At 42.4% G+C, this 27987-nt stretch overlaps 1 protein-coding gene across 3 annotated transcripts in view; it reads left to right on the top strand.

Moving 5' to 3' along the window:
- The window catches only part of prkcq (protein kinase C, theta), a 38172-nt gene extending 25240 nt beyond the window's left edge, over positions 1 to 12932 (top strand). For all 3 annotated transcript variants that reach the window (XM_023952246.2, XM_078942128.1, XM_078942127.1), the window contains 14 exons: positions 1454 to 1628; positions 1703 to 1734; positions 1812 to 1897; positions 1973 to 2102; positions 3534 to 3643; positions 3723 to 3852; positions 3925 to 4073; positions 5051 to 5224; positions 5308 to 5399; positions 6349 to 6411; positions 6480 to 6618; positions 6690 to 6878; positions 11443 to 11571; positions 12597 to 12932. In XM_023952246.2, the coding sequence (XP_023808014.1) occupies positions 1454 to 1628; positions 1703 to 1734; positions 1812 to 1897; positions 1973 to 2102; positions 3534 to 3643; positions 3723 to 3852; positions 3925 to 4073; positions 5051 to 5224; positions 5308 to 5399; positions 6349 to 6411; positions 6480 to 6618; positions 6690 to 6878; positions 11443 to 11571; positions 12597 to 12755 (1757 nt within the window). In that variant the 3' untranslated portion in view covers positions 12756 to 12932. The remainder of the gene's footprint in view (positions 1 to 1453; positions 1629 to 1702; positions 1735 to 1811; positions 1898 to 1972; positions 2103 to 3533; positions 3644 to 3722; positions 3853 to 3924; positions 4074 to 5050; positions 5225 to 5307; positions 5400 to 6348; positions 6412 to 6479; positions 6619 to 6689; positions 6879 to 11442; positions 11572 to 12596) is intronic.
- The last annotated feature ends 15055 nt before the right edge of the window (positions 12933 to 27987 follow it).

Genomic DNA, 27987 nt, shown 5'->3' with positions numbered 1-27987 from the left:
GAGTGCTCAGAACGACAGGTGTCTCAGAGAGAGCTGGACGTCATCTCCTCAAAAAAAAAAGGAGCAGAAATGTAAAACGTTTCTGAAGCAGAAGCTCAGGAACTTCTGAGTTTCATCAGTCTGACTCACTTCAGATGATCTGCCGTCATGTGGTGGTGGGGGAGTGACTAACACTGCAGCAATGCTGGGAAAATGAAGGTGTGAAACCATGAGGCAACGTCTGAAACGTCTGCTGAGGAGATGAAACTGATGAGCCAAGGAGAGCAGAACGGTCCTCTGAGGTCCGGTTCTGCTCGGACCGCAGTCCGGACGAGGTCTGAAAAGGTCCAAACTCCGGAAGACGGTCATGAGTTTTCAAACAGAAAAAAACATCTGACGGGTTGAAATATTTGATCAAACAAAATGAGGCGTGGAGGTTTGATTGACAGGACAGCGGCAAAGCCTGTTTTTACCGCTGATCATAAAGCCAGCAGGTCACATGACCTGATACTCTTTAGGGTCGTGGTCTCCAAAGTTTTTTTAGATTTTGAGCCCATAACTGTCAAAGTGGAAGCTAAACAAATCAGAAAGCTACTTCAGATTCGTCCAACTTTGAGGTGTGACGGATAAATAAATAAAAAAAAGATCAACAATAATCGTGAATCCACCGTTTGAAAACTTTATTCTCAATAAAGATTTGACAAAATTGTCTCTAAAGCAGACATGTCAAACATGAAATTAAATATTGTATTTATTTTTTTTGAATGTAGGAATCATATCTTATCTTTGTTTAGGGGAAAAACCCAAGTTTACTAAAGATTCAGTAACAACTTTTCTTATTTTTGTGCACATTTTTTGTTGAATATTAAAAAAAAAAATTGAAATTAATAATAATAATAATAATAATAATGGATTGGATTTATCTGCGCTTTTCAAGACACCCAAAGCGCTTACATTGTGTCCATTATTCATTCACTCCTCATTCATACTTGGTGACGGTAAGCTATGGTTGTAGCCACAGCTGCCCTGGGGCAGACTGACAGAGGCGTGGCTGCCATTTTGCGCCTACGGCCCCTCTGACCATCACCGGGATCATTCATGCACATTCACACACCAGTGTAGCCACACTGGAGGCAAGGAGGGTGAAGTGTCTTGCCCAAGGACACAACGACATTTTTGGCTGGTGGGAGCGGGGATCGAACCGCCAACCCTTCGATCATTGGACGACCCGCTCAACCACCTGAGCCACTGTCGCCCAAATTAGAAAAAAGGATTCTATGTAAGTGTACTACTAAAGTGTAGTACTAAAAGAAAGGCAGTATGCTTATTTTACTTTTTATATACTCTCTATATACTGTAAATTTAAAGTATTCCAGTAGTCTGCAGAAGTATTCAGTTTGTATACTTCCTACACTACACATGCCATAAATAAACATCTCCACTATTTACTTTGCGTGTGTGTGTGTGTTTTCAGACGCCGTGGGTCAGACCGCGCCCAACCAGGTGGCCGAGCAGGAAAGTCTGTTCACCCTCCATCAGCGGCGCGGCGCCTTCAAACAGGCCAAAGTTCACGTGGTCAAGTGCCACGAGTTCAGCGCCACCTTCTTCCCTCAGCCCACCTTCTGCTCCGTCTGCAAAGAGTTCGTCTGGTACGACCGCGAGCACCAACGGTCGCCGTTTTCTTCTGCACCAATCACCACAGCTGTTGTGTTTTTGTCTGCAGGGGCCTCAACAAGCAGGGCTACCAGTGCAGACGTGAGCGCCGCTTCTGTGCACGGCCAACGCCACTTTAAGGTCATTTCTGCACCTCAACTCTCTCTTCTTTCTTCTAGAGTGCAACGCGGCGATCCACAAGAAATGCATCGACAAGGTCATCGCCAAGTGCACGGGCTCAGCCGTGAACAGCAAGGAGACGATGGTGAGGACGCCGTTCGCCGGAGGTCGCTGCCTCCGTTTCCAGATTGTAACGACGTCGACCGTCTGTGTTCTGCAGATCCACAAGGAGCGCTTCAAGATCGACATGCCGCACAGGTTCAAGGTGTACAACTACAAGAGCCCCACCTTCTGTGAGCACTGCGGCACGCTGCTGTGGGGGCTCGCCAAGCAGGGCCTGAAATGTGAGGGTGAGAGGCGGGACTTTCTACCACATCACCGCGACTCCGATGGCGTCTGAATCCAAATAACATGACGAAGGATCCTCCATCATTTGGTCCAGATCCCTACAGAAAAATACACGATATTTACTGTTTTATCAAATGTAGCTTTAAATTTTGCAATAATTGAATTATAACTGCGTCTATATGCTTCTACGTATAATTATTAAACATTCGACAGCAGCACATAAGGTTCCTTTCAAAATAAAACCCACCTTGTGTCAAATAAAGTCCTGCTGCTGCAGATTCACCTCAGGACAGTCAAACATGACTTTTTCTATCCTGATTTAGTGAAACATCAACATTTTTCTCCTTTTGCTGTCGATTATTAATAACATTCCAGTAGAATTCAATTAATTATGAAGAACTATAAACATTTGTTGTCATTTTTTAAGATGTGAAACACAAAACGCACAATTCGGAGTCATTTTTAACCGTTTAAAACTGGATTTTTTTCAAAATTTGAACCATTTTAGTGTAATTGACCAAAATAAAAGACTTTTTTACATATTTTAGTTTTCATTAACTGTAACCTTAACATAAAACTAAATTGTTTTTAATCCTTTTAAACTGGATTTTTTCAAAACTTCAAACATTTTCGTGTAATTCATCAAAATAAAATACATTCATATAAAAACACTAACTTAAGGACATTTTTACAGAATATCTGTGACAGTAAATTTAAAATCTTTACCATCATTTTTGCTCATTTATAAACAGAAATGACAAAACTTTAACTAATTTTATGATAAACACAAAACTGAAAATCATTTTTAATCATTTTAAACTTCATTTGTTCCAGACTAACTATTTTAGTGTAATCTACAAAAATAAGACTTTTAGTTAACCAATTTACAGATAAAATCACACATTTAAAGAACATTTCTACAGAATGTGTTGCTCAAGTTTTCAATCCAAATCATTCAAAAAATGAACTCATTAAATCTGCTGCAGACATCTGCCACACAGATGTGGTTCCTCACATGGAAGTGCAGATATCAGTGAGTTTTAACATAAGAGGCTTATGCTCCATAGAGATAATTTATCCCTGAATCTGCATGGACTCGTTCCGCGTGACTCGACAGCTGACGCCGCCGTCGGTGTTTTGCTCTCGCCGCTAGAAGGACGCTGCAGCTGCTGCTGCTGCAGCAGGTGTGAGGAGTCCGGTTCCTAAACCGAAACGCAGCCATGAAGGCAACGACACAAACACTAAACAAAAACGTAAACATGAGAGTTTTATTTTTCATTGGATTTAAAAGTCCACTAAATCCTCACAGGATAATCTCCAGATTATTTCAGGGACAAAAAGATTTGTTTATTTGATTTCTAAGTGTTCAAACGTGTGTCACAGCCTTAAATCTGTCACAGAGCAGTGAGGACGTTTCTGTGTTTCTGCTGCAGAGTGCAGCATGAACGTCCACCACAAATGCCAGAAGAAAGTCGCCAACCTGTGTGGCGTCAACCAGAAGCTGATGGCGGAAGCTCTGGCCGTCATCGAGATCAAGCAGCAGGTCGGGCGGAGAACGCCAAGAACGCCGTGGACTTCTCTCTGAGAAACCTCGTTTCAGCGTCGGTTTGATTCCCTCACAGGCGAAGACTGGCAGAGAGAGTGAAGTCTACGTTCGAGAAGGCCCGGTCGGTATCGGCCAGCCGGGCGTGGTCCGAGCTCCGTCCGGGTTGGTTATGGGTTTACCGGCCTCGGCAATGCCTGCGACCAAAGGCAAGAACGCTCCGACGAACTTTCCCAGATCGGTACCAGCAGCTGGCGCGGCTGACCCGCTTGGTTCTGCAGATGTGCAGGGCGTGGCGTGGGAAGGACCGGTCTCTGAGGCGGAGACGGAAGAGCCGCTGTACGCGGTTCCCAAGAAGGACCATCAGCTCAAATTCGCCATCGAGGACTTCGTCCTCCACAAGATGCTCGGCAAAGGCAGCTTCGGAAAGGTGAGGCAGAAAACCCGGTTGCTGGTTCAACACTCTGTCAGTCTGCCCCGCGTCTCCGTTTTCACACACACTGAAGTAAACACTGGTTTCTTGTCGCCATGACGACGGGCTTTTTTTCCGAGCTTTGCACCCGTCGGTCGGATCCACCAGGTCGCTGAATTAGAATCCTTTGAACTACAGCAGAACATTTGCTCCCTTCCATTTTGGCCCTTTGACTGAAACTCCGCCCACTTTCAAAACGCCCCACCCATTATCAATCACATCGCTGTAAAGGTATATGATGTCTCTAACATCCCTCCCTTCTTTTCTCTTCTTCTTTTAGGTCCGGTCCAGCAAAAAAAAAAAAAAAAGTACACAAATATAATCAATCTTAATGAAGTTTAGCCTAAAATACAAAAGGAGTTTATTCAAATAGACACCTTGTGTGTCAAAAGATTCACAGCACCATGTTGTAACAGTAAAAAGTGTCCAACACAAAAAGCCTTCAGCTCAGAACTGATTGCTCAGCTGTTGAACATGACAAGTAAAAAAAAAAAAAGGAAAGGTAAACGATTGGCTAGAATTCTACGGCAAAATGGAATAGAAAATAAATGGCCTTGTCTGAATAGAAGGTTTTTGGACGTACCGCTAGTTTTCGTATGTCGGTTTTGGTATCCATCCCTTCATCTCGGTCATTATCTTTTCAGTTTTCTGGACGTTTCTTTGTTCATTTTGTGCAAACAGTGACTTCCTGTCTGTGGTTTTTATTTTATTTATATTTAACACATTTACACATTTACTAAAATGAAATAAATGTTTGTTTATTTGTACATTTGTACATTAAAAAGCACCTCTGCAAATGGAGCCGAGCGGCTATTTTTCCTCTGAGATTCTCCTCATTCTCCTGCGCAGAGCATTAACTTGATAACAGGCTAAGAAATGTGAGAGAATGTCGCTCCACGCAGACACCTGCTGAACCTGTACACCTGTAATTCCAGGTGTTTCTGGCTGAGCTGAAGCGGAGCGGACAGTTCTTTGCGATCAAAGCTCTGAAGAAAGACGTGGTCCTGATGGACGACGACGTGGAGTGCACCATGGTGGAGAGGAGGGTGCTGTCTCTGGCCTGGGAGAATCCTTTCCTCACGCATCTTTACTGCACCTTCCAGACGAAGGTGACCAGAACCACCACTGTGACCTTCACTGCCCCGCCCCCGCAGGCGTTCACCTGTCTGTCTGTCTGTCTGTCTGTCTGCAGGAAAACCTCTTCTTTGTCATGGAGTATCTGAATGGAGGAGATCTGATGTTCCACATCCAGAGCTGCCACAAGTTTGATCTGCACAGAGCCACGTACGGAAACATGCCATGTTTATATAAATATGTGTGTAAATATACAAATGAACACGAATCTGTATGTATTTATCCAAAAAATGCATTTACAACATTGAGAACGTTCAGTCTATGTTGTACAAACAGACGGTTGAACACTTTTGGGGGTTTCCACGGCAAAATTAAACACTTTCTGTTTTTGCCTACCAGCTGGGTAGATGGTTGGTAAGGTGAGAAGCTACCACGCAGGAATCCAGGGTTCGATTCCCGGATGGGAATAACCATGGGGGCAATTACTATATCAATGGCGAGCAATTAACATCACCTTAACGCTCACTGCTCCCCCAGGGGACGGGTCAAATGTGAAGAAGAATTTCCCTTCATGGAATAAATGCAGTAGAAAAATAAAAAAAAACATTTTCTGCAGAGAAATTACTAAGTTGGTGCCAAATCGATGAGGTTGTGTTCATTAAAATGTTAGCAGTCTTTCGAAGTGAAAATCCAGAGATAAACACAGATTTAGGCTCCAGAGTGGTCACGTTTGTGTTAACCCTTGTGCTATTCTAGGCACTTTAACACTGGCAGTTGGGTCATCTAGACCCACTAGACAGTGCTCTAAACCTTTTTTCTTCAATGATTTGTGATCTTCACTGGTGTCCATGGATTACATGAAATCTTTCCACCTTTATCCACCTTTGTCATGGTAGGGGGAACACGTCAATGGAAGGGGGGGGTCATCTATGATAGCACAAGGGTTACAACAGGAACATTTTTATTTTTTAAGGTGGATCTATTTTTAAGGTGGATCTAAATGTCTCCCCTTCAAACGGCTCTTCTCACCGTGTTGTGTGTAGTTCTATTTACATTCCTTAGGCTCTGCTGACTGTCTAAAGTTGTTGAAATTCTGAAAAATGTGACATTTTCTGAATCCAGAGACGGTTCGGTTCATTCCCAGTGTTTTCTCCCGCAGCTTCTACGCCGCAGAGATCATCTGTGGGCTGCAGTTCCTGCACGCCAAAGGCATCGTTTACAGGTACGGACAGATCCTGGATCTGCACCGCAGGCTATGACGCCGGTCTCATACCTGTTCACGTCCCTCAGGGATCTGAAGCTGGACAACGTGCTGCTGGACTCGGACGGCCACATCAAGATCGCAGACTTCGGGATGTGCAAGGAGAACGTGCTGGACGCCTCTCGGACCTCCACCTTCTGCGGGACGCCAGACTACATCGCGCCAGAAGTGAGGAAAGAAGTGAGGAGCTGTGGGGGCGGAGCCTGGAGGCCGGCTGACGACTGTGATGTTTGCTGCAGATCCTGCTGGGTCAGAGGTACAACAGCTCCGTGGACTGGTGGTCGTTCGGGGTGCTGCTGTACGAGATGCTGATCGGTCAGTCGCCGTTCCACGGCCGCGATGAGGAGGAGCTGTTTCAGTCCATACGAACAGACACGCCCATTTACCCCACCTGGCTCACCAAGGCTTCCAAAGACCTTCTGGTCAAGGTCAGTGACCCTCCAGTGACCACGAGAACAGCATTTTATGTAACATAAATTCCGGACTACAAAGCGCACCCGATTACAAGCCGCACCCACACATTTTCACGTGATTAACTACTTTTACACATACACAAACCACATCGGAGTATGAGCCGCATTTATTAGGCAACATGGTTAACCTGACCAATCACATCCTGACCACCAAAGTAAGTGTGATTCATTAGCACACTGTGGAAGGAGTCAGCCTTGCCTCAGGCTCATGCAATTGAGTATACCCACACCTGCCAAACAGCATGCACCTCTATTCTGTTCACAAGTTCCTCAGTTATGGTTTTTTTGATTTTATTTTTTTAGTTTTTTTTTTACTTATTGACAATCTAGGTATCATACATAAAATTACAAACAGTAACCATATAATCAACATTACATCCCTCAGTTATGAAGAGGAAATATACATCCGCGATCTCCCATTTCCTATGAGTCTTAGGGGCTAAAGGCGGGGCCAACGCCCGGCTCGCCACACTCTTGTACGTGTTTAAGAATGAGCAAGTAGCAGCAGTGCATGGAGGGGTGAACGGGAAAAGCTCTCCTTCCGCTTGTGACGCGGCAGCGTTATGGGAGTAACAGGGCTGGTTAAAAAAACACACCGGTAAAATACAGCAGCGGCGACTGAAAAGCGAGCGCCTCAGCGCGATACGCGCGCCTCCTCGCGGCGCGTGCGTCAGAAGTTTCCTTCCACAACAAACACTGTTGCTCCGCGGACGCCCCGCGCGCTCCCCTTCCTATCTTCTCCGACACCTCTGGCCATGGCGGCTTCAAGGAGGAACAAATCGTGTCTGTGCAGAGCAATCGGACTTGATACTGTACGTTTTGTGTATGAGGGGCGGATGCGCTGTTACGTGTGGGAGCCATCAGACTGCCATCGGCCCCACAGAACATGTCTCCAGCTCACACGGAGGCCGTGAGCTTTTCAATGCAAAACTCCGGTCAGTCCTTAGAAACCGTAAAAACAATCACGTGGATTTGTGTTTCCAGTCGTGTCCCGGCAAAATAAAGGCTGATGTTATTCCCACATATTTACGTGCACCCAGCCGAGTCACTATGACTCAGAGGTCAATTCACTCCTGAGCATGCACTGTTCTCTCCGTCACGCAGCTGACCGGCTTTTCCAAACCCGTTGGTGATGGTGGATTTTTTCACGCTGCTTTTAACGATTGCTTTTAACTTGAAAGCTTCATCATATTGTAGTGGCGGTCACGTGCACGTTGGGTCTAATGGCACCAAAGGATTCTGGGATGCGGCCGGGCATGCGTGTTTCTTTTTGTTGAACCATGACTGAAGTGTCTAAGACCTGAAGTCAAGTCCATGCTGTTTGGCTGTTTAGAGGTGTGTTGAAAAACAAATGACTTGCGTTTGGTGTTAGATAAAGATTTCAAACCATTCACTGAGTCCGTAAGTACGTACACAGCGGCCGCCAATCAAATCCATAAATTAGCCGCGTCACTGAATAAGCCGCAGGGCTGTAAGCGCAGGAAAAAAGTAGGGGCTTATAATCCGGAAATTACGGTATTTTATATGCAATTATTACGCAAGTCTTGCACAATTGTGTGATTTTTGTAAAGTTTGTTGCTTCCATGTCTAACTGAGTTTTTCACGCATGGACCACAGATGTGTGACTTCTATGTCACGGATACGGCGCACATATCACGGTCAAATTACATCACTGACGTACAAATCACTGAGTTTCATAAAACAGCACAATAATCACAGACGGTTGATGTTCTACATAGATGTACGTGTTCTTTGTGTGGTTTGTTCGTACCTCTGTGGTTTTTGCGTGGTTCATTCCTGATACATCAGTGAAAATTTCATGAAAAGAAACCACTTTTCGCACATTTATTCACGTATGACCAATTTTCATCCATGCGCAAAATGTACAGCTGTGTGACACAGCTTTAAGCCAAGGCCTTAATTTATGTTCTTACAGTTTTTCTCAGTCGCTTTAGTACAATTCTCAGATCAGAATTGAAGTTTGCAAATACGTGTGTCCATTTCTCAAAACAATTTGTACAAACAGCAAAACACTATGGATTTCTTGCAAAAGCCTGTAACTTGCTCAAAATCTTTAGTTCATCTCTCAAATCTAAGTCTTTATGTCATTGAACATGTCAGTGCCATCAGAATGTCAAGTCCTTGTGTCATTGTCTACGAACAAGACAGTCAAATTACTTAGTCATGTTGTCAATGTAACTGTGTAGTTTAGAGGGAAGTTCTGATGTAAACTATGGCTAAAGTTTGATGACAATTATTGTAAAATGTAAGTTACACCTTTTTTGTTTGATTGCAAGAGACTGGACAAGATTCACATTTACACTTTTATTGTTCATATTGTAATTTGTTGACAGACCATGTCATACCAACATAGAAAAAACCCACTGCAAACAGTAACACAAAGGGAAAAAAAGATAGGACAATATTCTGTCCAACAGTACAGGCAGTGCAGTAGGAATTGGTGTGGTCTTCCTACACCTCTTGTCGTTCCTGTATATAATACAGCAAAGAGCAGAGAATTGTACATAATCATTTGCATGGATGTACCAAAGCAATTGCAACTTGTTCAAAGAAGTGAGAAACTGCTTATATGATGTGCACAAGTGACATCATGATGTGACGATTGAATAAATAGTTTTGGGAATTTCATTCTGATCTGAGAATTGTACTAAAGCGACTGAGAAAAACTAAATCTGATCAAAACAAATACTGCAGTACCACCAACAACCACTAGAGGTTGCAGAAGGGAGCACTTTCCCATTGACTCCCATGTTCAAAAACTTTACTGTGTCCAGTTTAGTTTAACTTTAGAACACTTTTGCTACAAAAAAAAGGTAAAAGTAAGTTGTCATAATAGATCAAAACATGACAACACATGATAAATTAGAGTGGTTTGAAAACATAGGCAGTTCCTAAAAACATGCTCAAAAATGACTGAAATTTGAGAACAAAAAATTCCTAAAAAATAATAAAATGATCCTAGAAACTTGGGGCCTCATTTATAAACGTTGCGTACGCACAAAAGAAGGCGTACGCCACTCTCTACGCAATAGTTGATATTTACAAAAAGCAAACTTGACGGGGAAATGTGCGGTCCTTCACATAAGCTCTGACCCAGGCGTACGCACAAAAACGGGTGAAATGAGAAACGGCGACACCGTCGGCAGATGGAAGAAACACGTGAAAGTGAAAATGACAATACTGCCTCTCAGAAATAACATGAAGACTTCACAAAGCAAATCTTACAATTAACAGCCTACACGAACACCCGTTTGATCGATCAGCAGTGAAACAAACAAAAAAAATCAAACGAAAATTACAACAGAAATTCAAATGAACACTTATTTGCAGAAAGAAAAGTGAAATATGTTCTGCAATATTGGCATGTTGTGCAATTCATCCTCATAAATAATATTTAACAGAACGAAATAATGTACAAAACTGATATTCCCGTCAGTGTGTCCGTCTGGAGGAGCAGACAAAGGTGTGGGCGTGCGGACGGACGTACTAATTGTCCACTGGGGAAAGTTGTTTTCAGAGCAAAACATTTCTTCATAAGCTATGGAAGTATGGTATTCATGCATATGCCTTTAGTTTGTTTTATTTTTGATAAAACAATGTATGGCGTATGTCTCAACCATTCAGAAAGCAACAAGAAATTACATTTGCGCTGAACAATTTCCCATTTCCACGTCGATTATTACCGACATCTGCAGCTTGTCAGATGTAATTAAATGGAGGGAAATAAAATGCCCCATCACAATGTGTAATGACGCACAATGGCTGATCTTGGGCTCTTAGAAGATGAGGCAAATGGAAGAATTCAGAGTGAACGCATCTTTAGACAGCAAGAAGACTTGCTGGCGAACCAGGACGAGTGGCTTATGAGCCGATTCCGACTTCCTCGAGCCGTCCTGTTGGACTTCTGCGGGCTTTTGGGCAGAGGAGCAATCGGAGGAACCACGCGTGTCACCCGGTGCATCTGGTGCATCTGGCGCACACCCAGTGATAGTGAATGCTCTGGGGTAAAAAAAAAAAAAAAAAAAAAAAAACAGAAAAAGTTTGATGCATAATAATGACTGTGGACTATAACATTTTTATGTTTTTCATTTGTAATGTTGATTTCATTTTCAGTTTAGGATTTTCTGGTAGAAAAACATTTTAACCCTTGTGCTATCTTAGATGACCCCCCCCACCCTTGCATTGACGTGTTCTCCCTACCATGACAAAGGTGGATAAAGGTGGAAAGATTTCATGTAATCCATGGACACCAGTGAAGATCACAACTCGTTGAAGAGAAAAGGTTCAGAGCTCTGTCTAGTGGGTCTAGATGACCCAACTCCCAATGTTAAAGTACGGTTAACGCCGTCCAAATGTTTAGGTGGGCGGAGCAAAGGCGGCCACATGTCTGTCCAAACTTTAGAGCCAAACAGCAGACAAACCAGAGCAATTCGTCAGAAATGTTTTAATCGACAGTCACAGAGAAAACGCTGACAGCTGTTGTGTGTTTGACCCGCAGCTGTTTGTGAGAGAACCAGAGGAGCGGCTCGGCATGAAGGGGAACATCCGGCAGCACAGCTTCTTCAGCGCCACAGACTGGGACGCCCTGGAGCAGCGCAAGGTGGCGCCGCCCTTCAGACCGACTCTGGTAGGTTTACAGCTAAATCGTACACGGAAAAACCCCAAATAAGTCTCAAAACGTCATCTAAAGTAGGCTTTTGAAACAACTTTTTAGAAATAAAAATGTATTTTATGCCATTTTTTCAAGTACCTGTGCTGCTTTTCATGTCACAGTGAACCTGCTCACCTTTGGTGGTAGTTAAACGTGCAGCTGGAGGTGCAAACCTCAACGTTTACGCCTCACTTTCTCACAATCGGCTTCCGTTTCAAAGTTTTAGAGAAAAACCCGCCTTCCTGCTGCTCTGCTGCACGCCGCGGCGTTCACTGCCACGGGAGAACGCGCTCACAGCTTCTAGAAGTTTCCAGATATTCAACTTTGTGACTCAGTTTCTTATTTTTGTGGTAAATTAGAAACTCTTTTATTTAACCCAAACTTCAAACAAAGAATGAAAAACACACATTCTCTGTTTTGACAGTAGAAACTAGTGGTTTTGGGGAAATGGATCTCAATCTTATCGATTGAAATGCTGTCATTGCCATCTTTATTTACGAGCGTCTGACTCTTGTTTTCCACTTAAATGTCCGACAGCTAATTGGCAGCAGCGCACAAAAACAACAATATCTCGCACTATGCTAAATGTTCGGTCTGCGTTTTTATGAGACATGCCATACGGAGTTTTTACAGTGTCATAAAAACATGGATTGCATTTTCAGAGTCCTTATGAAATCATGTTTTTTTTGTCATCCATGGTGAACATGGGCGCTGGTGTCAACGTCGCCTTAAAACATTTTGTTTGGATAAAGTTTTATCTATAAAGTAGAAAGCAAGTTTTTATTTTGAAACCCGGAGCCGTTTCTCCGGCTTCTTGCTGCGTTGTGGAGGGACGGACGTGAGACGCAGGCGATGAAAACGTCCATGTGTCAACACAGACGGACCAGAGCAAATCACAAGCCAAAGCGCCTGAGACTCATTTGTGTTGGAAAATAATCTACAAACTGTTTTGCATTTTTCTGATAAATATAAAATAAAGCCCCCCCCTTGTCTGTTCGCAGACGTCGCCCAGCGACTGCAGCAACTTCGACAAAGAGTTCATCAACGAGAAGCCGCGGCTTTCCTGCGCCGACCGCACGCTCATCAACAGCGTGGACCAGACCATGTTCAGGAACTTCTCCTTCGTCAACCCCGGCATGACCCGCATGGCGGCGCGCTGAGCGCCAACAGACTCTGAACCTCAAACCCGGACGGACTCCAACGCAGAACGGAGGAGGAGCGTCTGACCCGACAAACCCGTAAAGACTGTACATAGGTGTATCTCTGTGGCTGTGGTGTAGTGACCTGTGAAAACCGTTTACACTCATTTCATCCCAACAATAAAAAACGTCACTCGACTGCGTTCGATTCTTTCCGTCCGGACGCCGCGGCCTCACACCTCCTGCTGTCTCGCAGGAAGCAGAGGCGTTAAAAACTCACTTTTTCCACCACAGATGTTTTCCAGAGAATGTATTGATCAGCTAAGAGTCTGCTCTTTGGTGAACGACTTTGACGCCATCAAAGCAGAAACAAACATTTAAACGATGCCGAGATTCTCCAACTAAACAAACTGCAGACGAAAGCTGAGGGTTATAAATAAATCCTTAAAGGAGAATCCTAGATATCATTTAGCATCTAGTTAGGAGTAAAATGTTAGTGTTTTGCATAATTGGAAATAAATTCAGGTTAAAAATATTTCACATTTCAATGAAAAAAGCTTGAAAAACCCTTTTTACAGTTTAAATTCATTTCTTGGTTCCTGAAATTAAGAAAATCTGTAAAAACTTCTAAATCAATTATAAGTGATATTTCTGATTATACATTTAGCTAATCATAAATATTTAAATTACAGTGAAGTATTGATTCTATAACACTTTTTGACATTGAATGAACTCTCTGCATTTTCATTATATCTCCACCAGGTGGCGCCAAAGCTGTGATTGTTCCTTTTGAAAATGTTATTTTCTAGTGTAACAAAAATAATAACTTTAAAAACCGCAAAGACTATTATTCTCAGATTTTCCTGTGTTAAAATATTGTCATCAAAATCTAAAAAAGTTTTTTTTAGAGTTTACCAAATAAAGTATCTTATTAGTGAAAATTCTGAAGTTTTTCTTTTACTGTCTGGGGAAGCTTGAATAGTTTTGAGTTTTTTTAACAGTTCTAAAAACAATATTTCTAATTATTACTTCCAAATTAGGCTTTCTGCAAATATTTTTTCAAATCCATGATAACTAAAAATCTTTTAATCAAATTTTGACCAGAAATCAAGTTAAATAACTAAACAATTAACATTAGTTTAACCCTTGTGCTATCTTAGATGACCCCCCCTTACAGTGACGTGTTCTCCCTACCATGACAAAGGTGGATAAAGGTGGAAAGATTTCATGTAATCCATGGACACCAGTGAAGATCACAAATCATTGAAGAAAAAAGGTTCAGAGCACTGTCTAGTGGGTCTAGATGACCCAACTCCCATCACCATCACCCTTTTCTGCTTGTTGTTTTGCAGCAGACTGACTGTGAAAACATTTAGGTTTTTGCTCTCGTCGCTTTGTTTCCAATTCAAACGTCCAAAAATAAGATTTCTCTGTGCTTAGTCTGTATTATAAATCTTAAAATTGTCCTCAAGATGAACCTTAAGGCATAGAATGATCAAACTAAAGTTTAAAAATCAAAAACTTAAAACCATAATAGTATTTCTTACTTAAAAAGATAAATGTAATATTTTTGCAGCTACATCTTAAATTTTCAGTTCAAATGGCTGTTTGTTTTCTGAAATCGTATTGAAATTCCTCCATAAAAGCAACGCCTCCTTTGACTCACTCAGCCTGTCGATGGAGTCGTTGAGGTGGGCCCTCTGGAGTTTTCTGGAATAGTCATCAACGTCTCTTTTTAGGTAACCCAGGTAAAACAGGGCCCAACCTAAAATAAAAACAATCAATAAGATTTTCAGACTGCCAGACCTCATCCTGTAAGTGAGCTTCACACTGAAAGAGGAGGAAGTCTACTTCAAATCCTGGGGCCTGTTTCAGAAAGGAGGTTCAACCAACTCTGAGGTTGAACTTGAACTCTGAGTTGGTCAATCGGGAAATTAACAACTCTGAGTTTTCTGTTTCAGAGAAGCTGATCGGAGTTAGATCAATCAACTCTGAGTGGACTGATTCGGAGGTGAGCGTGAGCACCGCGACTATAAGAAGCCATTATCAATGGAGCGCAGATATCACGAGTCACCATGGCAACTGTGAAAAAAAGAGGTCTGCATATTTTTCGCCAGCTGAACTTGACGTGCTGCTGCAGAGTTACAGTCAATATGAGCATATATTCCAGAAGAAAAGCAACACCGCTGCATCTGTAAACAGAGACAGTTAGTTAGCGTGGGAAAACATAGCTGCTCAAGTTAATGCCTAAGTTTGCATTTAAATCATTGTTATAAAATATTGACTGTAATAACTTTTTAAATAGCGTACGGTGTGAAATAAAAAATGGTGATATTTAGGTGTACTTTTGAAGTGTCATTCCTGGTGTAAATGCATGAAATGCTGCATAGTGTACAGAACCAATCTGGGGGGAAAAATGCATTTAACGTCAGTAATGTTTAGAGGACTTTTTTGTTAACCTTCCCCTCTTGCAAACGTTGGTCAGTTTAATATTAATACATGCAATTGTGTTTTTAAAAGTGAACTTTTGTCTACTGTTGAACCTTTCGCTGCGCGAAGACTTCTCCTTTCTTTTCTCTCGTCTTTCCTTCAGGGCTGAAGGGAATTCTCCTTCGGGGTTCACTTCCCGTTGGAAACCCTCAACCTCCAGAGCGGATTAAGAATGACTCCAAAACAGTTATTCTGGGAATGACACCTTCTCTTTATTTAACTAAGTGCTCCGTCCTCCGAACACACAATATATTCCACGCACACACCTCCGCCCCCCCTCCCCCCATCTGCACCTGCACTCGCCCCTCCCCTTGTCTCTCGTGGATCGCACCCCGCTCAGCACACACACACTGCAACACTACCCTTGTATTGATCAAGTGGTATAGGTGTATGTGGGATTAAGAAAGTAAGCAGTGCTAGAAAATTGTGTTTCCAAAAAGTAATTGTTACATTAATCTAATTCAATGTCCCTGATTTCATTTTCATGTAGATGCAATCCTGCAGGAATTAAAAGAACATGGCAGCAGTTAAAAGTGAAAAAGAAATTGAGTCTTCTCAAAATCCTCGTAAATATAATTCTCTATGAATTAATGCAGCCTCCTCGTCTATTGGGTCCTCCAAAAAAGAACAAGCCATTCTTGTCACTTAGACCGTCTCTGTGTGACGGACATGTGGGCAATGAAGGTTAAAGCGAAAAATACCGCTTCGTCTTTAAAAAGGGGAGGGGACCGGCATAAACTTTGAGTTTGGAGAATAAAACCTGCTCCCGACCAGGTTAGGTTCACAGCATAAGTAACCATGGATACGGACTCCGAGTAGAAGTTACCTCTCTTTCAGAAACGGGTTTGACTTACTCTGCTTTCTCTGGTTTAACAAACCTCCCATTCTGAAACAGAAAACCCAGGGTTTCCCTGATTTCAGGGTTAACGCACTCAGAGTTTACACTTAACCTCCTTTCTGAAACAGGCCCCAGGTGTTGATTCTCCTCTGTTGGTGTCTCCACTCCTGCAATTAAGTGATTCCGGTTAAGGAAGGAATATTTGAGGACAAATCCATTTTCTGTTTTGTCCACTTATAATTTGAGTTTTAATTTTGGGACAAAGTGGGGATTTTTGTCAGTAGACTGAGGAGTAAAAATTGTCCAAATATTAGATATCAGTTTCACTACAACAACACAGCAGGAGAACGTTTTCCCAAAATTTAGGCAATCCCCCCCCCCCCCCCCCCCCACATACACACTGTCCTTTTTTCCACCTCCTTGATCCAAGCACACAGACACATCATTGCACCAGAACCGTGTTGCCTAATTTCCAGAAGATCCTATAATGTCTAAAGCAGGGGTGTCCAATTCCAGGGGCCTGTTTCAGAAAGGAGGTTAAGTGCAAACTCTGAGTGCGTTAACCCTGAAATCAGGGAAACCCTGGGTTTTCTGTTTCAGAATGGGAGGTTTGTTAAACCAGAGAAAGCAGAGTAAGTCAAACCCGTTTCTGAAAGAGAGGTAACTTCTACTCGGAGTCCGTATCCATGGTTACTTATGCTGTGAACCTAACCTGGTCGGGAGCAGGTTTTATTCTCCAAACTCAAAGTTTATGCCGGTCCCCTCCCCTTTTTAAAGACGAAGCGGTATTTTTCGCTTTAACCTTCATTGCCCACATGTCCGTCACACAGAGACGGTCTAAGTGACAAGAATGGCTTGTCATTTTTTGGAGGACCCAATAGACGAGGAGGCTGCATTAATTCATAGAGAATTATATTTACGAGGATTTTGAGAAGACTCAATTTTTTTTCCGCTTTCAGCTGCTGCCATGTTCTTTTAATTCCTGCAGGATTGCATCTACGTGAAAATGAAATCAGGGACATTGAATTATATTAATGTAACAATTACTTTTTGGAAACACAATTTTCTAGCACTGCTTACTTTCTTAATCCCGTATAAACCTATACCACTTGATCAATACAAGGGTAGTGTTGCAGTGTGTGTGTGCTGAGCGGGGTGCGATCCACGAGAGACAAGGGGAGGGGCGAGTGCAGGTGCAGATGGGGGGGGGGGGTGAGCGGAGGTGTGTGCGTGGAATATATTGTGTGTTCGGAGGACGGAGCACTTAGTTAAATAAAGAGAAGGTGTCATTCCCAGAATAACTGTTTTGGAGTCATTCTTAATCCGCTCTGGAGGTTGAGGGTTTCCAACGGGAAGTGAACCCCGAAGGAGAATTCCCTTCGGCCCTGAAGGAAATCTCCCCTGCGCTTCTGACCACGGTCGGTCGGAAAGACGAGAGAAAAGAAAGAGAAGTCTTCGCGCGGCGAAAGGTTCAACAGTAGACAAAAGTTCACTTTTAAAAACACAATTGCATGTATTAATATTAAACTGACCAACATTTGCAAGAGGGGAAGGTTAACAAAAAAGTCCTCTAAACATTACCGACGTTAAATGCATTTTCCCCCAGATTGGTTCTGTACACTATGCAGCATTTCATGCATTTACACCAGGAATGACACTTCAAAAGTACACCTAAATATCACCATTTTTTATTTCACTCCTTACGCTATTTAAAAAGTTATTACAGTCAATATTTTATAACAATGATTTAAATGCAAACTTAGGCATTAACTTGAGCAGCTATGTTTCCCACGATAACTGTCTCTGTTTTGCAGATGCAGCGGTGTTGCTTTTCTTCTGGAATATGTGCTCATATTGACTGTAACTCTGCAGCAGCACGTCAAGTTCAGCTGGCGAAAAATACGCAGACCTCTTTTTTTCACGGTTGCCATGGTGACTCGTAATATCTGCGCTCCATTGATAATGGCTTCTTATAGTCGCGGTGCACACGCTCACCTCCGAATCAGTCCACTCAGAGTTGATTGACCTAACTCCGATCAGCTTCTCTGAAACAGAAAACTCAGAGTTGTTAATCTCCCGATTGACCAACTCAGAGTTCAAGTTCAACCTCAGAGTTGGTTGAACCTCCTTTCTGAAACAGGCCCCAGGCCTCAAGGGACGGTGTCCTATATTTTTTCCAATCAACCTGCCTTTGAAGCTCCTTATTGGCTAAACACACCTGATCCAGGTAATCAACAGCAGATGAGGCAGCGTTTCTGGAAAACCAGCAGGTTGCCGGCCCTTGAGGCCTGGATTTGGACACCCCTGGTCTAAAGCTTGAAATTGTGGTTTTCTCTCTGCCGTGCTTTCATCACTCCTGGCTTTCATGGTGTGAATCCTTCAGTTTCCCCAGAAGAACAGCAATTTTTTTAAATTACTTTTTTAATACATTTTTTAATACATTTTTTTGAATCTCTGGTTCCGGCTCTACACTAAAAAAGAACTTGTATTTTGCATTTTAGGGGCGGAGTCACTTTAAATGCCGTTTCCGACAAACGACAAAGTTTCATTGTCGATGTAACCAGAACTGCTTAGAATTTCTATCATTTGTTGTATTTTGTCGAAGGATCTGAAGAAAACGTCAGATCTAAAATGGATAAATAATATGTTACTTTGGTTAAACAGAAACGTGAGACAGAAAAACAGATTCATTCATTAAAAACTGGAAATGAGGAAATGATCTGGAGGTTTTCCAGGAAGCATGTTCAAACAAGCCTGACTTTAACCCTGAACTCTGGCTGAAATCCACCTGAACTTGCTTACTCTGGTTATGTCGGTTCCAAAAGACCGGATATGAGTTGGCGACTTGGTAACCCTGGGTTAACGCACGTGCACAGCAGGTACATAAAGACATTCTCAATGGATCGCCGAATTCCGGAGTCACCATGGAAAGATGAAAGGATGAAAGGAACCAGAGCTGCTGCTATGGAGACAGTAGAGCAAGAAGGTGCTGGTTCAAATCCCAGAAAGCACCAGATGGAGGAAAAATGGTGATCGACAAAGTGCTGCCTGATGTCCAGAATAGTGCGATGGAAGTGACTTGATCTCCAAAGCAGAGAAGCGCTGGTTCAATTCCCCGTCTCTGTTATTTTGTTGTCGGTTTTTGCCGCTCCTTGACAGTCATCAGCTCAAAGGAACAAAGCAACACAGTTCTGCTGTAGACAGATTAGCACAGGGGGAGTGTTTCTGTCCTTGAAGCAGGAGAGCGCAGGTTCAAGTCCCAGTCAGGGACATCGAGGTGTTCAGTTGCCTCACAATTCAAGCTGCGGCTAGGAGGAGTCAGGACGGCAGGAAAGGGGGCTTCATCTTTGCCCCCCACCCCAAGGAAGGACCAGGAGAAGAGGATCCCAGAAGAAGATGTGCATTTAGATAGATCCATGCAGAATGCAGCTTGGATGTGTGGAGGGTCTGAGCACCGAGATGAAATACAGGTAGAGGGTGGGGGCAGGTTGGTTGGGTTGGGTTGGGTTGGGTTGAGGGGATGGAAAGTAAGTACAACAAGTATTACACAGACTATTAACTAGCTTTTTTGTATATTTCTACAAATAACTAAAAGAACACGAAGTTTTAGAGTTGGAAAGTATAACAAGATTGAAAGTATAGTACCATGATGCTCAGGTTAGTGTGAAGGTACTATCATGATCTAGTTGCTGCTATCTAGGTAAAAAAAACTCTACCCCCCCATGAACAGTACAAGAGTAGTCAGTTCTAGTCTTCTAGGTACCTGTCTCACCCTCATAGGTGTCTCACCACCAGTTAGTGTAGCTCTAATATCAACCTTCATCATCTATCTTATAGCACAGAAGTTATAGATCATCAACCAGACTAAAGATGAAGCTGCTCCCTTCCTCAGCATCCCTGACTCTTCCTCACCACAAACATGAATTGTGATGCAACTAGCCTGGACTTGAACCTGCACTCTCCTGCTTCAAGGACAGAGACACTCCCCCTGTGCTAATCTGTCTACAGCAGAACTGTGTTGCTTTGTTCCTTTGAGCTGAAGACGCTCCACATGTTTCAAAAATCAACAATCAGGTTTAAAGACACAGACATCTACTTCCTAAGGACCCTTATTCTAACTGGGAATTGAACCAGCACATTCTCACTGGAAGCACAGAGACACTGCCACCACACTACTCTATCTGCATCAGAGCAGGGATTCTGGTCCATGAAGGATCTTCACGCAGAGTCAGCTTTTATAGCGACGGTTTGTTAACGAGTCGGGAATTGAACCAGTCACTCCCACTGCACTATTTAAAGCACCACACAGGTCCACAAAAAATGTTCTTTATCAGTTTTGAAACTAATTTGGATTTATTACATGATGACAGTTGTTTTACTTACCGGTACATCCTTTTATCCGTTTGTGACGTCACAAACATAAAACAAAGTCAAAGAGATGTCATCATTACACAGAACATTCTTCTAATTCAGGGTTCACCAACCTTTTTGAGACCGAGGGCTATTTCATGGGCACCAAGTGGTATGAAGGGCGCCACTAAAAACCTCCTAGCCCCCCCCCCAAAAAAAGAACACAATTTGAGGACTTCCTTTTGTGTGCCCCATTTTTATTTGCTCATTTTACACACAAAAACATGCATGAATTTTCTAGACTCGTATTACAGGGGGGATCAAACTCAGTTGCAGAGGGAGCCTAAATTCAAGATAGACTTTAGGTTGCAGCCGAACAAGATAAATATTTATTGAACACACTAAAGCTAAACTTTTAAACCTTTAAAACTTTAACTTAATTTTAACTTTTTAAACATAAATGTAAATAAAAACAGACAGGAATATTAATCCTCACATTAATGGATTACTCAACCTATTCTCAAAATCTTTACATTACATGAATCATAAGAATGTCCAGAAATTGTGTAATTTATTTGATCTATTTAAACTTTTGTAATAGACCCTTACTTTTATTGATTATTTTTAAGTTATATTTGTTTACATATTTGGGTTTTCTTTGTCTACCTTTATCTCAGAATTGATATTGTTGTCATGACAGACATGCCGTGGTTGTTTGTTGAATATTTGCTTCAATAAAAAAAAAATATTTTTTTTTTTGGTGCATTCCCTGCGGGCGCCACAAGGGGTGCTCGCGGGCACAGGGTTGGTGACCCCTGTTCTAATGTTTTATTTCTGCTTTAGCTATAAAAAATGCCCTTATAAACTGACTTTGTAAAAATTTCAAAACATTTAAGGTTTTCGACAAAATGTCGAAAGCTTTTATCAATTTAGTGTCTGTCCATATTCAGAACCAACTGAATCCTTTTCAGGGCCACATAGTTGCTGGAGCCTATCTCAGCTGCTTTTGGGCAAAGGCAGGATACGCCACGAAAAAAACCTCCCTTTTATGTTTTTGCTTTCATGTTGATGCTAAATGTGGGTAATTTTGGAGCCAAAGAATGTGCATTTATCTTTGATCCACATTTAAAGGCATTAAAGGATGAATGCATTGTTTTTGTCTATTATTCAGGATATATTCTTATTTATTTACCTTCTGTCATGGTATATTTGGGATGCACGAGCAGCATTCCAAGGAAACGGATCTCCAATCTGTTTTGGAAACGTTCTGAGGGTATGCACGGATTTCAGTCTGACTTTCAGGCAGCAACACCAGCTTTACATGTCAAAATGTAAATTGTTTTCGCTATTCTACTCACAAATATCATAATGAAACACTTTGCTGTTTTTGGAGCTTAACTGTATATATTTCATACTGAAAGCAGTTTAAAAAACATTTTAGTATCCAGTTGTTCTCAAAGAAAACACTTTAATTTTACTTTGTTTTTTACTTGTTGGTTTTTGCATTAAATGACATTCCAAACAACTCCTTTTTTTCCAATTTTATTTGAGATGTATGTACATAATATGCAAAGTTTGCTGAACAATAAGTACAAAGAAAAACAGAAGAATTTATAAGGATATGAAAATTACAGGCAAACACATTTGTATTAAAAGAGGAACAGATTTTAGTTTTGTTTGATTCACACAAAGAATAGAGGATGAACTCCTGAGGACCGGACTGTGTGGACGACCTAGCAGCCCCTCCCTGAAGCTCTTCAATTTTAGTTCAAGTTGGAGACTTGTGTCATAAATAACCGGAAGACAAAAACGGTTTTTAGAATGTTCTCTAAAAATTATGTTAAGATAACGGCCGTCCCTGGTCCACATGAGGCGCTGGCCCCTAATGGGTTAGTGACTCGCAATGCTGGGATGGAGCGGTTTGACTCGGACTAGGCGGGACAGTCCAAGTCGCAGCCCCTGGCTGGGTGACGATGAGGCGCTTTCACCAATATGAGTTGGAATATAATATAAATATAAATATCAGCCTTCAATCTGGGGGGTCTGGTGGGTGTCGGTTTGGATGTTGGAAGACTTTTTACTGGTTTGGAAGCAGCTAAAATATTTTTTAAAGTCTTAGTAACAAAAATCAAGAGGATGGAAAACGTCAGCAGTTGAAACCAACCTGCTGCTTCAGGCTTCGTCTTTGATGGTTTCAACGGTTGTTTGTCTTTTTCAGAAGTGGGATCTGGTTTGATTCTGTCTTTGGTGGAGACTTTGTCCTTCTTTTTGGTCTTTGTGGGTTTCTTGACTGTGAATTCTTCATCCTCACTCTCAGATGCCAAAAAAAATCGCTCCCAATGATTTAAAATTGTAACCTGCAGATCTAAGAACTTTTGGATCTGCTGGTGACTCTTGAAAATCACATGAGAAGGTTTTTGTGAGGCTTATGTTATGTTATATAAGTTTAATCTTTCTATAAAGAAAAAAATTCTGTGTTGCAGATAAAAATGTCTCCAGTTTTCTTTGAGGTTTCTTTGTTGGGTGATGCTGCAGTTTATTGGAACAAATAACTTTCTGTGAAGAAAAAAAAAACTAAAAAAGTACCAAAAGTACCAAGGGCGCCGTTTACAGATCAGTGGGAAACAACAGGTTAGCCTAGTGAAGAGGCTAGCTGGGAATTCTACTGTATTTGAATGTAAATGTCTAATTTCTGTCATTTAAAATAAATAAATAAGGACGTTTATTTATTGTTGATTAATGGTTCTAAATTGACCCTAGGTGTGAATGTGTGCTGGGGCGGGGCCCTGCAGTAGACTGGTGACCTGTACAGGTGTAGCTGGTGTAGCTCCAGCAACCTCATGACCAAGAAAGGGATTCAGCGGGTTCTGAAACTGGATGGTTGGGTGGGTGGGTGGCATTTTTCTACCCATGTGTAGAAGTTTCCTTTGGCAAGACACTAAACCCCACCTTGCCTCTGCTGGCTATAGGTTGGCGCCAGTGTTCGGCAGCAGAGCTGCCTCCAGTGTTTGATTGGTTGTGTTTATAGGTGAACAGGAATGTGACTGTAAAACATTTTGGGCCTTCTAAGAAGATAGTAAAGCGTGATATAAGTATACGCCACTGAGACTACGGTCCTGTATACCAAAATGCCACCGCAGAGCGACATAAATGCTAGTTTATAGGCAAATTAGGCAGGTGGCCGCGCGGTAGTGTTGTTCATCGGGAGGCGGCAGTCGCATTTGTACACAAGCACTGTCACCGCTGTGTCTTTAGGAAAAATGTTACAGTGACCAGACAGTTTCTTGACTCAGTCAGTGGCCGCCCGGGCCCATTTGGAAGTCGCACGGGGGCGGTCCGGTGACAGGTGGTTGGTTGGCAGGAAGATAACTGACTAATAGGGGGGTCTCCAAGGCCCAAAATCGTCTGATGATTGGCTGAATTCAGACTGCAACCCTCCAGCCAACCCCCCGGCCCCCGTCCTGCCATCCCACTGCCACCGTCTGATTGTGGTTGGACCGCTAGGACCTTCGTTCTGGAGCGTCTCCCTTGCTTTGTTTCTTGGGAGGCGTGTACGAAGACTCTTATTCATCCAGGTTGGTTCCATAGTAGTAGGTTTAGGGGATGTCATCTGGACTTGGTTTTAAATTTAGAAGACGTTTCACCTCTTATCCAAGAGGCTTTGTCAATTCTGAATTAGCTGGTTGAAGAGCAACATATCCGCCAAGCCCTCCAAACCTGTGGATATCCCAAGTGGGCATTCACCAGATCCCGACATACAGAAAGACAAGACAAGAAGGAACAAGAGCCGAAAGGGAACAGTATTTCAATTCCGTATATCTGAGGCCTGTCTGAAAAACTTAAAAGGATTTCAAACAACATAACATCCCAGTTCATCTCTAACCAGTTAAGACTCTCAGACAAAAACCGGTTCATCCAAAGGACAACATCCCAGCTACAAACAGAGTAATGTTGTGTACTCTATCCACTGCAAAGAGAACTGCAATGAACAGTATATAGGAGAAACCAAACAACCTCTACACAAACAGCTTTACCAACATTGCATAGCCAACCCAAGTGGACTAGAGTCTGCAGTGCATCTCCACCTGAAGGCCACAAACCACTCGTTAGAGGACAGTGAAGTCTGAATTCTAGCCAGAATTCTAGTGTGTTTTTATGTGGAGCATAAAAAAAGGCAAAAAAAGGTCTAAAGTATAAGAGCGGTAGAGTTTATCCTGTCACCTCACCATTGGGCTGCTTTGTGTTGCTTGGAGGCAGCATTTTGGACATTTAGTCACTTGTAAAGCCTAGGTGCCACATCAGCACAATCAATCACCCATTCACAGGAACCGTAAGTGTACAAATGTGTAGTGTGAGAAGTTCATTTGAGCAGCCTTCCCATTCATAATTTGAGTGGTGGAGAGCTGCTGTGTTCACTCACAACGTCCAGCTCATCCTAACCTACTCATTTAGACCTTAGTGAATATAGCGCAGTGAATATATGCAAACCCTCCTTTCTCCAGAGAGAAAGGAGGGTTTGAGCGAGGAGTGAAAAAAGCCATCTTTGTCAAGAAGGATAAACCTTCTCTGAATAAGAATGGTGGTCTCAGGTTGGTTTCTTCCATCCATCTACGGCAGTGTTTTGAAACCTAAACAAACCAAACCAGTTCCACCTGGGTCGTTAATAGGTGAAAGAGATGACCACTTTGGGAAGGGAGTCACTGGCTCCCCAACCCCCAGCTGAGGACAAAGGACTCTTAACGACCCGAAACCATGTAGGCTAAGTGGACAATACCATCCAGTTTCAGGTCTGACTCCTCCATGAGCGCATATATACCAGCTCTTCAACCAGCTTTTTCAGAATTGACAAAGCCTCTTGGATAAGAGGTGAAACGTCTTCTAACTTTAAAACCAAATCCAGATGAAAGCCCCTAAACCTACAACTACAATTGCTCAAAAATGTTTGCATATTCAATATAATGGAAAAAAAGGAAGCAGGGCTCCTGGATGTGACTTAATTTAAACAACCCTCATAGGCACCAGGTGAACTCTACAACAATGTGCTGCAGAGAGATACCTTATTAGTCCTATTATCATTATTCCTCCTGATCAGACCCCCCCCCCCCCCCCCCACCGCCAGATCGCGTCCCTTACCTAACTAAACTCAAACGTCTACCTTTAGTATTATATCCCTTTTTATTTTCTCTAAAGATTCTCCAGAATGTTCTGTCTCTTCACAACAGTAAATGACCCCGGGGTGTAAACACTTTCTCCAAATGGATGAGTTTTAAATCAGAGCCTCAGCTGCTGCTTTTATCAACATGGATTTATTTTTCAGAAAGACTCAGTGAAGTCTTTCAGACTGAAGTCTTTCTAGATGAGATTATACAACCTGTTTATTGAATTTCTTGAAGAAAAAAAGTGATTTAAAAAGTACATATTTACTTTTATGACTATCTAAATTTCAAACCTCTTTTTGCATTTTTTTGTCTAAAATCTGATTTTTCATGAATTTAATTTTTTTGCCTTTTATGAATGTGACATTTATAGAATATTTTAAACGTGATTCTGATTTTAATTTATTGTAGTTTGAAGGTCAGATTATTAAATTCAATTTGTATAGCCCAAATTCACAACAACAGTCGTTTCGATGGACTTTGTATCCGTAATTGAAAAGGTGAAAAATGAAATCAAAAGGATCATGAATACATAGAGTTCAATAGGAAAATACTAAAATGAACTAACAAACTGACTAAGCTGTACTGGCATTCCTGCCCTTAGACCCCCCAAGGAAAAACTAAAAAAAACGGATCCTGGAAAAAACGAAGAAACCTCAGGGGAGCCCACATGAAGGAGGGATCCTCCCCCAGGACGGACAGGCGATTTACCAGAACTCAGAGAGAAGAATTAACTTATCTAACCCTACAACTACATATATAAAGTTCAGCAGACGAGCTTCATCCAGCCGTGTTTGGGGGGACAGTCAAAGGCGCGAGTCGAGCCAGAGGCAGGAACCACAGCCAGGTGTAGGAGCAGGAGCAGAGACGAGGTACTTGGTCAGGTACAGAGCAGAGACGAGCCAGAGATGAGCCGGAGACAGGATCCACAGCCAGGTGTAGGAGCAGGAGCAAAGGCGAGGTAAACGGTCAGGAACTGGAGCACGGATGATCCAACTGGAGTCTGGAAGCACTCCCATTCCCCAGGAGGGGAAAGAGGGACAATACATGAATCGCACTGCACCAAACAGCGGCATGGAGAACTAAATGATAAATTATGATCAAGAATAGAGGAGAGGAAGGGTAGAAGATGAGAAAAGAGGACAGAACCCCAGTGCACCATAGTTACCCCAGCTTCAACTTCTAGCAGCCTATAAACAAAAAGTTATTGTTATTAAGTTTAATTTAAACACATTAACATTAAGTTAAATAATAATCTCTAAATACTAACTAGTCTGACAATAAGCCTGTCCAAAGAGGAATGTTTTCAGTCTAACTTTGAATGTAGAAACTGAGTCGGCCTCTCTTACATGAGCTGGGAGTTTATTCCATAAGACAGGGGCTTGGTGGCTAAACGCTCTACCTCCAACCGTACTTTTACTAATTCTAGGAACCACAAGCAGTCCTGCATTTTGCGAGCGAAGTGTTCTCATTGGATGGTAAGGGACTATGAGGTCCTTAATATAGGACGGGGCCATTCCATGTAAGGCCTTATAGGTTAACAGGAGGATCTTGAACTTGATTCTGGAATCAACTGGGAGCCAATGGAGCGAAACTAACACAGGAGTGATGTGATCTCTTCTGCTAGTTCCAGCTAACAATCTAGCTGCTGCGTTCTGAACAAGCTGGAGACTTCTTAAGGAACTCTTAGGACACGCTGCTAACAAGGAGTTACAGTAATCCAGCCTCGACGTAACAAATGCATGGATGAGTTTTTCAGCATCACTCTTAGAAAGTATATTTCTGATCTTAGCAATATTCCGCAGGTGAAAAAAGGCAGTTCTGAGATATGTGAGCCTTAATTGATAAGTCCTGGTCAAATAAAACCCCAAGGTTTCTAACTGTGGAATTGGGGGCTATACTTATGCCATCCAGGGAGACTATCTGAGCAGACAGAGCATCTCTGAGGTTTTTAAGACCAAGTATAATGACCTCAGTTTTCTCTGGGTTCAATAGGAGGTAATTGTCATCCAGGTCTTGATGTCTCTGATGCAGGCATTACGTTTCTCTATATCGTCATTCTGGTCAGGCTTCATGGATAAATACAACTGCGTATCGTCGGCATAACAATGAAAATTAATGCTGTGTTTCCTGATTATGTTTCCTAGGGGTAACATATAAAGCGTAAACAGGATCAGTCCCAAGACTGAGCCCTGTGGGACTCCATAGTTGACTCGAGTGCACTGAGAGGACTGTCCATTTTCATTAACGAACTGATACCTATTGGATAAATAGGATTTAAACCACTGGAGAGCAGATCCTCTGATCCCCATGTCCTGCTCTAATCTATGGAGTAAAATACCGTGGTCGATAGTGTCAAAGGCAGCACTGAGGTCTAACAGGACCAGAATAGAAAGTAGTCCCTTTTCTGAGGCCAATA

This window comes from Oryzias latipes, chromosome 23, assembly GCF_053564925.1.
Source record: "Oryzias latipes strain Hd-rR chromosome 23, Olatipes_Hd-rR_3.1".
NCBI lineage: Eukaryota > Metazoa > Chordata > Actinopteri > Beloniformes > Adrianichthyidae > Oryzias > Oryzias latipes.
Note: the sequence above shows the minus strand (reverse complement) of the source record. Positions and strands in the feature narration are given on the sequence as shown.